General features: G+C 45.1%; 1 protein-coding gene across 2 annotated transcripts in view; it reads right to left on the reverse strand.

The window, feature by feature from the left end:
• Nucleotides 1–14,594, reverse strand: part of LOXHD1 (lipoxygenase homology PLAT domains 1) — a 1,234,736-nt gene that overhangs the window by 574,340 nt on the left and 645,802 nt on the right. For both annotated transcript variants that reach the window (XM_069626921.1, XM_069626920.1), the window contains one exon: nt 4,310–4,433. In XM_069626921.1, the coding sequence (XP_069483022.1) occupies nt 4,310–4,433 (124 nt within the window). The remainder of the gene's footprint in view (nt 1–4,309; nt 4,434–14,594) is intronic.

Here is a 14,594-nt window from a genome sequence, read left to right on the forward strand (position 1 = left end):
CCTCTCCTGGCTACTCCAACTCTGCCCCCGCCTCCTGTCTTCCCTGCATCTAATTCTCCCTGCAGAATTAATTCGTCTTTGAAGGTGACAAACCTTCCCAGAGAGGTCAAAGGCGGTTTTCCTCGGCTGGGACCAAATGGAGAGTTTGGGGGTGAAGCCCAGTCCCAGTCTCAGACAGCTGTACGTAAGTCCCTGTCAATAAATGATTTACTAACAACCAAGCTGACAATACAATGACACTAAAAACCTTTGGCCAATACAATTGGACCTTCCCTGAGGCCATCATGTCAAAACTAGTCATGGCTTATATTTAGAATTTAATCTTCCACCAGGTCCTGAGAGTAATAGTTTTAGAATGTGGGCGATGGCTGCCCATGGTTAAAGGCAATCCCAGGCTGTTGAAACTTTGGGTTCAATCAGGCTGTTTGCAGGTATGCACATGTCACTCTGTAACTGCCATGTTGCCAAACTACAAGGTGACTGGTGAGCGGTGTAAGGATAATCAGGACCAGTGGAGTTACATGTTTTCACTAAAGTATTCAGCATTGTGACAGTGGGATCTGATTAGCAAATCTGACCTTCAGTGACACAACTACCAGCATCTTTGTCTAAAATCTAAAAATCGGAGGCATGCTTTCCCTCACAGACAACATTCCGTTATACCTACAAAACAATTCTGGCAATGAAAATCCGCCATTACTTTTTCTAGGCAGCCTTAATAGCTTGTGGCAAGTCTTGTGAAGAGACCATCATTGTGAACTCATGTCATCAATGTACTGGCAGGCACAGTCACAATGCAGTCAGGACTCAGATATAATAAAGCTCAGTCACAACTTCCCTGTTCCATAGCTACTGATGTAAACACGGCACAAAATAAAGTAAACAGCCTTTCATATCTACTGGAACGAGCGCATGTGCGTGCGCGCCCACACACACACACTCTCTCTCTCTCTCTCTCTCTCTCTCTCTCTCTCTCTCTCAAAACATGTTGCCTTATTAGAACGAATCTGCCTTACATAAAATAGTCATTGACATTACTGAATGCTCAAAAAACATAAAAGGATACAGGCTACTCCTCCCTTTTCCGTGTATTTAAATACTTTGAAACTATGTTTGATTCACAATGGTTAAACAATCCACTGCCAGCAACCTGAAATCTGTAAAAACAGTTTCATATTTCATCAACATTAATTAAAAAAACATTACATATTACACACAGAAGACATATCATGTTGCACACACAACATCATTTGGGGCAACCCCTTTTCGACTCTCATGGAGACCCCAATGTATTATTCTAAAAAAGACTGTGCACCACTGTGAGGTTAGTAAACATAGGTGACCATGTCTTATACCACAGCACTGCTCAACAAAGGAGCAGAAGCTACTTCTGATACATGTTTCTACTAGAACTGTCACTCGGTTCACTTGCCAAACCTCATATACTACAGAAGAGTAATACAAATCCTTGTATCTATATCTAGGCGCTCAACTGAGATGTTGTTTAATAATGCAATCGGTACAGAAAAATAACAGCAGAACAAAAACTCTGCCACCATTTTTTATTTGTCCCGATGAAGGCCCTGTGGATCATCATATGAGAATGCCTAGGACAGACATATCTCTTTTGAGGGGCCGAAACACAATGTGTCGACCTATATACCCCGATAAAGATATATATTATCCCCAGGTGGCAAAAATCTGTCTTCTACTACCTGGCTCCAGCTTCTTGCATGGGATTCATAAAATGCATGAAGTGCAAAGCTTGCGCACACGCCACTGTACAGAAATCATTTGTACACCCAGTCACGAAAATTCCGCAGAAGATAAAAATTCTCTATCAATTGTGACACCACCTTTGTCGTGTATGTTCTCTCATGCCCTTGCATGAGAAGGTACGTTGGGAGTACGACATGTAAACTGAAACTGAGAATTTTACAACATCTTAGAGCTATCAAGAACTCTTATCCGGCGTACCCAATGGCCAAACACTTCAAACTAGAACATGACAATGATTTGAAACTGTTAACTTTCTTTGCTGTGGCACATGTGCCTGCTCACCCCAGGGGTGGCGACCGTGTCTTGAAATTGAGACAACTCAAAACCAGATTTATTCTGGATTTCGATACCAAGCATCCAAAGAGTCACAATGTAGACGAGGAGCTGTACACTTTCTTAGGCTTTTTTTGCTACTTTGATCTTGTGTTCATTCTCTGTCGTTTTTTCGTTTCTTGTTTTGCTTGTCCACTTGGACTTCTACAATATGTTCCTGTGTAGTTTCCTTAGCTCTGGGATGATTATATATTTTTTATCTTTCATCCTTTTATCTATTTTTTCTATTTTTGATTTAGATGTGTATTTTGCAATGTATGGGGAGTGGTACGGATACAATTCTTGTTCATACGTTGGGTTTTAATGGCGGTCCTTTTACTTCTGTGGTTTCTGCTTATTGGGTTTTTGTTCTCTGCCTTTCGGTAGTTGGTCCTGCTCGTTCCAGCATTCGATTTATTTAATGCTATGTCAGCCTGGGCTTTTACTGTTATGTGTCTACCTTTATTGCCAATTATGGCACTTGATTATTAGGAATGTTCCTGATGCTCATGCACTTGCACTGTAGTACGGCTTCGCCATTATGAGGTTCGATAGACACATTGTTGTCTTGCTGCTACTTATGCACTTTATTTTGGAACATTACCTGCACTTGCACTTTGTATTACACATAATATATGCCCTTACTTACTATAATAGCAGTGACCACTGATTGTTTTAGCAGCCCAGGCTGGCCTTTAAAGTTGATTAATTGGCGTATTACTATTATTTTTTGTATGGTTTTAATATTGTGTGATTGTTATCCTTTTACCAATTGATTGCCATTATGGGGTATTGTTTTTTACTATGTGTATGCATATTGCAATCTTGAAGTCTTTGCTATATTTGGCTGTATATTTGCCCTTCTCCATGACTGTATATATTTATTTGTACATAGGGTAGCGTGTTGGGGCTGTTGATTCCAACTTGATATAAATGTTGCTTTATTATAATTTTTTGCTGCACTGTAACACATTCGCAGATTTTTAAGTGCACTCTGCACTCAGTTTGCGGCTTTATCCCTCATTTCTAAAGCTAATGGGGGTGTGTTTCAGCGCTTTCACTATTCTAGTAATATCTCTCCATGTACTCTACCCCTTTCCATCATGGCCGCCTGTCTCTGCATCCATAGTTCTGGCCCACTGTATTGACTGACAGAGCAATAGGACTTGTTTTACCATGTGTATTTTTACCAGCCCATTCTTTCTCCCCTCACATGATCAAGCGCTCAGTGTAGCGCGAAATGCGTTGTCTGCAGGTTGTGCACCACGGTGTCCTGACTCTGTCTGTCTTTATGTTGCTGCTTTTGTACTGCATATCGTTTTGTACAATACTTTTTTCTTTTTAAAAACATTAAAAGCATCCGTATTTTCAACACAGTGTTTTTTCGTGTTTTGTCCGGGATCTTGGGGTCTGTCACTAATGCCTGGCCCGCGAGAGTGCGGTTCGCTATTTCCTCCTTTTGTTCGATATATATATATATAGAGTCAGTTGCTGATTTTTGTGATTAGGTCGCTCTCATAACAAGCCATTCTTCTGTACTGAATGAATTATTGAACAACACCTCTCATGGGGCCTACATGGAAGTCGACAAGGGGTTGCACCCAATAATGTTGTGTGTGCAACATGATATGTCTTTTGTGTATAATATGTAATGTTTTTATTAATGTTGATGAAATATACTTTTTTTTACCACATTTCTTGTTGGTGGCAGGGGATTGTTTAACCATTGTTGATCGAACATAGTTTAAAGTATTTAAATACTTGGGAAAGATAGCGGTAGCCTGTATCCTTTTGTGTTTTTTGAGTATATTTCTTTCCCGTTCGATATAGGTTGCCGGTCAACATAAAAAGGTGGGTGGTACCCATATTAGACTATCTATCACTCAATGCTGCCATGATTACAAGCATTACAGCACATGGAATCTCTCTTAGTCCAGCACAGGAACAGTTGGGAGTTTCTTTAAATTAGCCGAGATCTGCCTGTGTACTTATGGTAATCATATAAAAGATTGCATTGTAAAATGTGTATTATTTTTACCCAAATGTGACAACCTGTAGATCTTGCAATCAACCAAGTGCAGCCATATATGATAGTATTTAGGAACAAAATACGTTGTTTCAGATGTTGGGGTCTGATGCCTATCCCAGTTCTGAGATGTGCGTTGGGCAGCATAACAGCATGAGCCATCACGAGTGTCATACACTGTAGCGCTCTTACCGGTGGCCTCGCTTCCGCCCACCAGGATATCTCTTTGAATTTTGCCATCATCTTCATCTATCGCAAACCAGCGAGAGACTGGGAACTCGTAGACTGTTTTATTTCCGATGTCTTCAATTATAACCTGGGGGAGGAAAGGTGATATTACTTTAAGTGGGGCAAAACAGAGGTGGTGCATTAGCTACAAGAGCACAACTTGAGACCTGAAAACATGTGTGTTTAAAAACCCTCTCCCCCCTCCACCCTGTATAGCTGTAGCCCTGCTTTGTGCCCCTCTGTATCCTACCCCCGCTGTATATTTGTTCTGTTGGTACCTCTAAAAAGCACTCTGTTATGCACCTGTATTGCTGTACACCTCTGTAAAGCACTCTCTAGCTTCTTGAAGCTAGGTCTGCACTCAATAATAATAATAATAAAAATAATAATAGTAATTGCTTCCAATGCCCATGAAGACATGAACGTCTATTGCAGTGTAATTCTTATTAGGAAGATTTTCTTGAAAGCGGATTAGAAAGTCCTGGTTAGAATCCAACATTTTCCCTGCTCACCTTATACTATATTGACAGGCATTTACGCTTGAGAAAATATTATGCTCCCTGCAGTATTTCTAAGAGCCACTGAGCCGAATCTGGAGATGACCGTGAGCCTCTTTAAGATGCATTTGGGCATCTCCTTGGAAAATACCTATACAAAGGAATACCTCAAAGATGCTCCAGGAACCTCCAGACTTGGTTTACTGCATTCCTTCCTGAATATGGTACAAGTGGCAGGTCCAAATCAGAGACTCTGGATATTCTCTAATTAGCTTCTTAGGAAACATCCGTGAATTCCATTGCACACGAGCATCTGAAACAATGTCCAGGTATCTCCAAATCTTTGGTTACGTTATGTTTTGGTATTTGCATAGAACACTGTCGCCACAAGTGGCCGAACGTGGACATTAAGCGGAAAGACAAATGGCCTTACTCTGAGATGCTTCAAGCAGCCCCGGGTCTACTCTATGCAAGACTTTGATCTTCACTACAAGTCAAGGGGTGCAGTAAAACTGAAGTATTGTCACTTTTACTGACCATTACACATTGGTGGTACCTTTTATGAGATACTACCTGCGCTTGGCAGGAGGTATCTTCTCATGGAAAATGGAGGATATATTGCAGACGGAATTACCACCTGCAGTAAATGCTCAAAACCCAACAGAGTGCTACGGGGCTCCATAATGGAGATTAACAGCGCCATTCCGCTACTCAACGGCTTTGGCAGTGTTTCCTCTGGAATTCGTGTCAAACTGGTAACAAGGACCTTTGTGCATATGGTAAACGACGGGATGCCTTTACAGACGACTTGGTGAATAGAATTAAAGATGTCAGTTTCCATAAAAATGATACCCGAAACAGTGGCCAAATGGCAAGTGGGACATATTTAGAGAAAGGCAAAGATGTAAGGGTCCATTAACAGAAGGCTTCCATTGACGCAAAGCTAGTATCCCAAGAATACACGCCAGCCCAAAAAAAAATGGCAACGGCTGACCCTGGTTCAGCTGGCAATAAAGGACAACATTAGCAGGAATCTCAGGTATGCACGGCCGCCATTTTATCTGTATGAAATATTGGTAGTGTCTACTGAAAACAACAGGAGATATTCCATGTATTAACCAATCCCACTAAATTAAACAATAGCAAATATAAAATATATAAAATATCACAATTGTAAAGTTTCTGGTTTTAATTTGATCAAAACGAGCCTTCATCATACACAACAGGACTATATGTGTTTCCCAGTTTCTCACTTTTTGTATATTTCCCCTAATAAAAGTTATGTCAGGGCTGCTTCTTGTAAATGACTTTTATGGGTATTGCCCTATATCTGAGAGGTGTCTTCATACAAAGCAGGCATGTCTATTAATCAGGCACACTTCCTCGTGAATAAGGGGCAAATATAGCAAGACACGTCTTGTAAATTGTCCTTGAAGATCGTTGTCTTTCTGTTTTCTTTAGTCGATTGTCTCTAGAATCCTGAATAACTATGTTTTTTGTACCGGTTAAAGCTTTTTAAGGACAAATACACACTGAACAAATATGCCCTGAATCTTTCGTATTTGTTTTCTTGAGTATCTCATGGGTGAGGGTACAGAACATGTCGGAAGAATTTGCCCGAATTCAAGGAAAAAAGAAGAAAGTTCCTGAGCTGACTATCGTAGCTACAGGAGACCCCCTTTGCATCAACTTGGCTGGGAACTCAACATAGTCCTGAATGGAATGGGGAGGATAGCTCAAGGGCAACATGCTCACCTTGGAAGCAAGACGGCACAGAGCAGCACAGGTTCGATCCCTGGGTCCGCGCTTAGAAACCCCTGGGTATTAAGTGCGTTATAAATAACCTATCATATCATGAGTCAAAGGGAGCTTGCTGTCAATCTTCAAGAACAAAAGTCTTAAATGTGGAAACCCCAAATGCAAGTATATCTGCTGTTCTGAGTACATTAAATACGGTGGGAGAAAATTCCCAAAGAAATAGGTATCTGAAAATAAGCACAAGGAATGTGCCTTTATTGACACCCAATTTCTGAAATGTGCAGGAAGCTTAAATCACAAAGCCACCATGGGCCTCATCACAAGTTGGGCTGTAGCCCTTAAATAGGGTGGTAACGGTATTACCGCCACATTTAAGGGCTGGCCCAATCACGAGTTGGGCGCTAAACCGGCTGTTTTACCTCCAGAAGGTGAAAATCCCTGTTTTCGGCGGTATTACAGCCGGCTGTATTAGCCCGCAGTATTATCACCAAAAATTCCCCATTGGATCCAATGGACCCAATCAGGAATGGGGATTTACCGTTAAGGCCGAACCAGTGATCCGGTGGTAATACCACTGGGCCGGTCGGTGCTAGGACTATTACAGTCGGCGGTATTACAGCCAGGAATACAGCCAACTCGTGATGAGGGCCCATGTATTTTATAGGGGCCATGCGTAAATGCACTACTCAGTCCCTTTCCCTTACAATTATCTATTTATAGTAGATATGTGAAATGTGCAGATGCAGAGGGGGAGAAGGCGGAAACTGACATTCAAAGTCATGTTGCATTCAGATAAGACAGGTGAATGGCGGGTGGCTGAGGGCAGGCGGCAGGCGCAAAGCAACAACCAGGCGCACACAGTACACCAAAGAACACAATGCATCAAAAACACAGGGGTCCGGGAGTGCAGAGTAGCATCTTCCGAGCACAAACAATACATTGCAGGAGAGAGACGTGTATTTCAACACACCCCGTGAGACACATTACCAAGGGATAGGAGTATCTGGGGCATGGTAGGAAGGAGCAAGATGGTTTCCTAGTAGGAAAGGGCCGACTGAGGCAGAAAAAGCTGGACAGCAGGGTCCTTAGGCCCACAAGAGAGGATGTGGAGGGGTGGGGGGTAGTGCCACCCTCAAGAGTTCCTTGAATACGTGTCTTGAACCCCCTTTCTTCTTCTTAGAGGGGGAGCAGCAAGAGTGTCTCAGCAGATATGATAGTCCTGGCTTTATGCCACTTTTTCCTGGAACTCAGAAAGCAAGATGTATCGCGCTCGTGCACAGGTGTTTCATGATGCTCTCAGTGACCTGGACTGACAGTACTTGGCCACAATGAGTTGGAAGTACCCGGCGCCTTTGCCCCAGTAGAGGATACTGAGATAGCTCAAGAATTTGGGTGGAGAAGGAGAGTGAGCTGTCAAAGATAACCGCCAGGTCCCTGCACAGCAGTTGGGATCCCACATAGCAGGGCAAGGAGAAATTGAAGATCCCAAATAGATGATTGCAGTCACAGCTGAATCGAGACACAGATTGCTTTTGAATATCAAGCACTGAAAGCATGAGAGACAAGTCGCAATCTGGGTGAGTCCAGAGGATGTATCGCCATCAAGTCAAGTCAGGAAGCAATTTCAGCGACAGGAGCCTGAGAAGGGGGATATCAGGTCAGAAAGTGGTGCCAGATGGGTGATAAAGAGGCAGGGGGAGAACCCCACCGCTAATGGTAGTAGGTTGGAAGAGGATCGGGCCTGACATGACATTGACCTCTCTGTGTCCAGCAGGTCGAGAACAGTGGAATGGCTGATAGAGGGTAGATCCATCAGGATGGGGATGGCAGGGTCCCTGTTATCAAGCAATTACAGGGGTTCATCTCTCATAAAGAAGAGGGCCGAGTCACTTGCCCTCTCAGGCCAGAACCCAGATGAATTGCCGTGCAGCAAACCATTATTGACAGTGAAGGCCAAGAGTTGGGAGAAGTATCTTTCCAATAAAAGGTGTGAAAGAAGTGGGGAGGCAGTTGGCTGGAACAGTCGGGTCGTCGGAAGACATTTTGAGAAGTGGCAGAATGCAGGGTTCTTTAGCTCTAGGGGGAAAAGGACCAAAAAGAAAAGACATGTTGCCCAAAGCTTCCAACAAGAGGGCTAAGGTGTTGATGCTGTTTTTGATGGTGCTGGCAGGGCTGGTGACGACCTGTTCTGCCAATGCATTCGTTTTTTTTTTTGCAGCAGTCCTGTCAGTAGAGGAGAGTGGTGTGAAGGAGGAAAACCGGGCAAGGGCCTGATTCCTATTGCGGCTGTCCCGCAGTGAAAACCAAGTACAGAAGTGTCAGAGACAATCCTTGTGTGCATCGTCCATCGTCCTATACCTACTGGAAATATCCTGATGGGACTGCCCTTCTTTTTCTGGCAAAGTAAAGCTCATCCCATTTGTGAAAATGGAATATTCTTTTTCTGGGCGAGATGGACCTTTCTCGGGCTCACGCATTGTCCAGTCGTGCATCCGTATTCACAAAGCAGGTGAGAGTTTGCGCAACAGAGATGCTAAGATTATCGCCCCCTTTGCACATTTGCCATCTTTTATTTATGCATGCAATCATGTCAATTGTCTGAAAAAGGTTTTGTGAATGAGGTCAACGTTTTCCTTAATGCAGCTACCTAGTGTCTCAGACGAATATTTTTTAATCAATCAATCAATGTTTATTTCGGAAACTAGTTCCATAAAACACGGCATAACAGCAAAATACACAAGAAGCATGGTACCAATAGCCATGCATTCCCATTTTACAAATAGATAAGTTAATAAATCACAATGTGAATCGCGCAAGAGATCATATGAATAATCAGTTAAGCTCATATACACACATTCCCATGAACATACAATAGACGTACTATGGATGGCCTAGTGATAGAACAGCTACCCCAGACCATTCACATACTACATGTAAATAATACCTTAATCATACTATTCATGTGCACAAGAAGATAACATCAATTAAAACTTCTTAAAACGTGTGGTCATGACCAGGATCCAGCACAATGATCTCCACTGCGGAGCCACCCCGGGCATTCATATTCTATGTATGAATGATTGATCCATCGTGTAATGGATCACTCGTCCACTAGTAGGGATGACACATAAAATCAATTGGAATTCCTGCAGCACAGGGCCATAATGAGAAACAATAATTTGCTGTTATCTCATGACCTTACCAGAAACTATAGTAATAATGACAGACCGACTCAATAGAATACCATTGCTCATACAGCCTACTACACCACCAAGATGTTTGGTACCGAGAGTGTGGGTTATTGCCAAAGCAATATGTCACTTATGGAGAAAGCACAAGGGTCCTTCTGGCTAGTGTTGACTTTAGAAACTGCAATACAAACAAGCTTACTTTCGGGTTATCTACCGACAGCTGTGGACGACTTTGCATAAACTGTCTATCTCTCAGGATGGGTACCAAGGTTTTGACGCTCATATTTGTGTACTCTGAGCAAAACAACACAAAATGCAAGCGGTGCACCTCTGCAACTTGACAAAAGGGGCAGCATTTTCCTACCCTGTTTGACCGGGAAGACAAGATTGTGTTTAACGGGAGGCATTGAATCCTGCCATGGGTAAATGTATTCTCTCGCAGGCCACCAGGGGGCGCGCTGATGGTTGATGCCTGATTGCACATCTTCCTTGCAGCGGACCCGTGAAGTAATGGAGCATGGCTGCCGAGCGTGCGGAGAGGCCTGTACAGCTTAAGAACCGAGCTGACAGGCTGCATTGTAGTGGGTGAGCCCCTACAGGTCTCCCTGGGTCCTCGCACTGCACGGGGCTGCACAGGCCTCCCCACAACAACCTGAACTGAATTCTGAGCCACTGTGGGAAATACCCGGGACCCCAAAATTTGCTGGGGCCCCCCAGGAGTGCCATCTGGTGGCCCTAGCTGCCCAACCCCTGAGGGTGAGGGAGCAGGAGAATCGGTTCTGGGAGGTGCTCCCCAAGCCCATAGACCCTCACGGGGCCCACTGCGCCCACCCCCAAGGTGGTGAGGGGCAGAGTTGGGAGGAGCTGCTCCATGCCGCCTGCCCCGACAGGAGGCACTTGAGACACAGAGACACGCAGAGGACTGTGGCAGCAGTGTACTCTAGCTCGCTGCCACCTGGCATAGCGAATTGGTGCAGGGTGGAGTCTCTGTGGCCTTGGGACCCCTCAGTCAGGCGGAGAGCACCTGCAAGAAAGGAAGGAGGTCCTGGGAGTATGGGGAGTTTTGGCAGCACTCAAGAATTTGTAGGGATCAAGAAGGCTTGTGTGGCCTGTGAAAGAACAATGAGGTGTGGGCCCCCTATCCAAGGGGCGTGTGCCCGCCTCACCCCTGGACGTGTAGTAGTGGGGGCATGGGTTTGTCTGGCCTAGGTGGCACACCCCTGATAAGACATAGTGGCCTGACATCACGGGAGCCCTCACGGCCCATGGAGTGAGATTGTGGACCTTCCACCGTACAGTGGTTCGAGGGGGATTGCTCGTGTTGACAAGCTACAAAGGAGACCAGAGACGGGTCTCACGATACGGATCGAGAGGCCGTCGACATTCCGCCAGCCCCTTCAGTAAAAAAGGGTGGCTGTGCAAGTCAACTTCAGCAGGGTTACTACACATGCTCGAGTGCACAAGCTGAAGAGAGGTGGCACATGGACGGAAGATCGAAACTAGCCAACTTTGAATAAACCGCAAGAACAACCGGATGAGGAACAGCCGGGCAGGACACCATGTCTTCTGTGGAGGAGGAATCCGCTGCTACCCAATAAGAGGTTGCGGCTCTAATGGAGGAGATTAGGAACATGAGAGCTGACATTGGAGGTAGGGTCGATAAAATTACCCAAAGGTTCGACAAAATGGGGGCAAGGCTGGAGGAGGTAGATCAATAACCAGTTCTTCCTTGATACTGAGGCGACCCAGATGGATGTGCATCTTTCAAAGGTGGAGAGGAGAGAGGAGGAGATTATGCTTAAAATGGATAACCGCGAAAATTGCAAAAGGTGCAACAACCTCAGAATCTTTGGGATCGCAGACAAAGAGGGAGAGACGGAGAAGGACTTGAGAAAAACCCTATATGAAGTTACGAAACTCATCTTTGACGACGACACAATTGACGAAGCAAAAATTGAAAGGATTTTTAGTGTGGGGGGGGCGGCCGGTTGTCCCAGGTCAGTCCTCACCTGCTTCAACAACTATGGAGACAAACTCAAGATCCCGGAAAGAGCGGGGAAAAAGGGCTCAGTGATGTACCTGACTACGAGGTTTACAGTTTTCCATGACTTGTCCTCTCTGACCCTTACCAAAAGGAATCTATCCAATTACTGCGACCCCCATCATTGTGACCCCCAAAATTGCCAACTTCTATATTTTATTTTGACCCCCTTTACACCACATATGTATCCGGGATGAGACTCCACACAGCCCCCCCTGCTTGCATTATATGCCATTACCCCCTCACATATATATCTGCTCCAAAGGGGGTTGAAATAAAAAGTTGACATTTTCGGAGGTCGCAGTGATGAGGGAGCAGTCATGGTCTAATTTCACCAAAAGAAGGCTGTGCTCACCCCTCACCAAGTGGTTAAATGAGAAGGGGGTCAAATACAGGTGGGGTTCCCGTTCGCCATCGCTTTTGAAACGGATGGGTACAAATACAAGCTTATTACGGAGGAGGACATTAGCAGGGTCACCAGGGAGCTCGTGGGAGATGCTGAGACCCCACACACGTCAAAGGAAAAGGCTGCAGACGAAGGACAATGGCAGTCTAAGGGCTCGAGAAGGAGACGTATCCCAGGCTCCCGGAAGTTCAGGAAGCTGAACATCCCCCCAGGTACGGGGACCTGACCTAACACTGGGGCATATCTCTACGGTGGGCACTTGAGAGAGAGGGGCAAAATCAGAGGTGACCACATCAGGGGGGACTCAGTTATGGTTCAATTGAAATCCATTCATGTTTTAATATTTGAAATTGAGTTTTGCTGGTATTGACAATTACAGGAAGTTATGGATGATGTTTGATAAGAAACTGTTAGCAGGGGGGACAAGGGGGGCACTAGAGTAAGTAGATTGGTAAGAAAGGGATCCGATTGAACGGGTGCCATTGGTAGTTCGGTTTCAACCAGGCGATGTTAACTGGGGAGAACTGGGCGCTCCTGGGGTGAGGGATTTTGGAAGAGTGGGTGGAGGTGGGGTGGAGGTCTTGGGACCTTGGTACGGGCTTTCTCCCTATTGTTTGCCTTTTATGGCAAGGTTCGCACTGGCACATGTAGGCTTCCAAGTGACAAGAGGTGAGCTCCCAAATTAGGAGAACATGATGGCGGCAGTTGAGGTAGGGCCACGGGACGACCATTTAAGGGTGGGCACTTTGAATATGAAAGGATTCAACTCACCTACTAAAAGATCATTGGTTGCAAGTGAATTCCGAAGGGCGAAATTAGACATCCTGTTCCTCCAGGAGACCAGATTTAGTAAGGGGGAACAAAGAAGGATCACAAGTGGGTTAGTTGGCAGAGAAAACTGGAGCTCAGGTCCGCTAAGGACAACGGGGGTGGGGTTTCTTGTCAGTAAGGCCCTTAAGATGGAACTGTCCAAGATCTGCTCGGATGCAGAGGGGAGGACTCTGTTGGTCTTGGGCACCATCAGGAAGGTGCGCTTCACGTTTGCCACGGTCTACGCCCCAAACTAGGGATAGTTAAGATTTCTGAAGGGTACACTCATGAAAATATTGGTAGAAGGCTCAGGACATCTTATCACAGGAGGTGACTTTAATATATGGGTGGATATTGAGTTAGACAGACAGGGGCTGCATGACAGGGAACAAGAATTGCCAAGACCCGGTAATCAGGAGTTCCAGGAGTCATTGGAAGGGTATGGCGTGAGAGACACATGGCGCCACTTCCACCCACGGGAAAGGCATTATACCTTCTATTTGCCACCACACGGAACCTGCACCAGAATTGATTATATCTATATTTAAAGAGACCTATGGGCAGAAGCACAGGGCTCAGTGATGCGTCCGATTTCCTGGTCTGACCATGATATGGTGACAGTGGACTTGCACTGGATAGGGGTGCGAAATGGTAGTGTAACAAATCCCTGTGGAAGGACCACGTATACCACTTGGAGATCACATAGGTGAGTTAGATAAAGAATTGTGTGGCAAGCAGGGAAGGCTACCTGGAGAGGGATCTTGAGCAGGGAAGGGGCGAGGAAGAAAAGGAAGCGTTCTCTTGTTGAAAGTAGGCTGAGGGAAGAGATTAAACAATTGGACAAAATGGTGCATGAGCTTTCGGGGAGACGAGAGGAATGTATATTGGAGGTGAGGGGGAAAAGGAGCTGCGATTTTTGGAAGAAGCAAAAATAATCTGAAACCTGCAAATTCTATGAGAAAGGGGAGAAGGGGAAAAAAGAGGATGCACTCTCGGCAGCTAGACTAAGAGGGCAGTGGTGAGAAAGATGGGTTGCCGAAATTGAATGGGCAGACGGGATAAATTAACCTTCAGAGGAGGGAATTTCAGAGGCCTTCGCTGCCATCTATGAGAAATTGTACGAGTCAGAGACGAAACCCGAGGTGGGAGTCATAGATACTTATCTTTCTAATATCCAACTTCCCAAGCTGTCTGCCATGGAGACTAGTGTATTGGAGGCCCCCATAACTGAGTAAGAAGTTAAGAAGGTAGGTGCAAGGTTACCAATTGGAAAAGTCCCAGAGGAGGATGGGTTCTCGGCAGGGTTTTATAAGTCCTTTCTTACTCTCCTTTTTTATGTAACTGTTAATGATATACTGAACACCGGGAAGGCCCCAGAGTCCTTCGATAGGGCGCTTATCATGTGGATAAATAAGCAGGGTAGGGATCCTCGAGCATGCGCAGCCTATAGCCCAATCTCCCCTTGTAATATAGATGTTCAACTATATACCCGGGTGCCTGCGACTATACTAGAAGGGTACATGCCGAGACTGATCCACCCGAACCA

The sequence above is a fragment of the Ambystoma mexicanum genome, chromosome 6p (genome assembly GCF_040938575.1).
Source record: "Ambystoma mexicanum isolate Mex_15411 chromosome 6p, UKY_AmexF1_1, whole genome shotgun sequence".
In the NCBI taxonomy this organism is placed as follows: Eukaryota; Metazoa; Chordata; class Amphibia; order Caudata; family Ambystomatidae; genus Ambystoma; species Ambystoma mexicanum.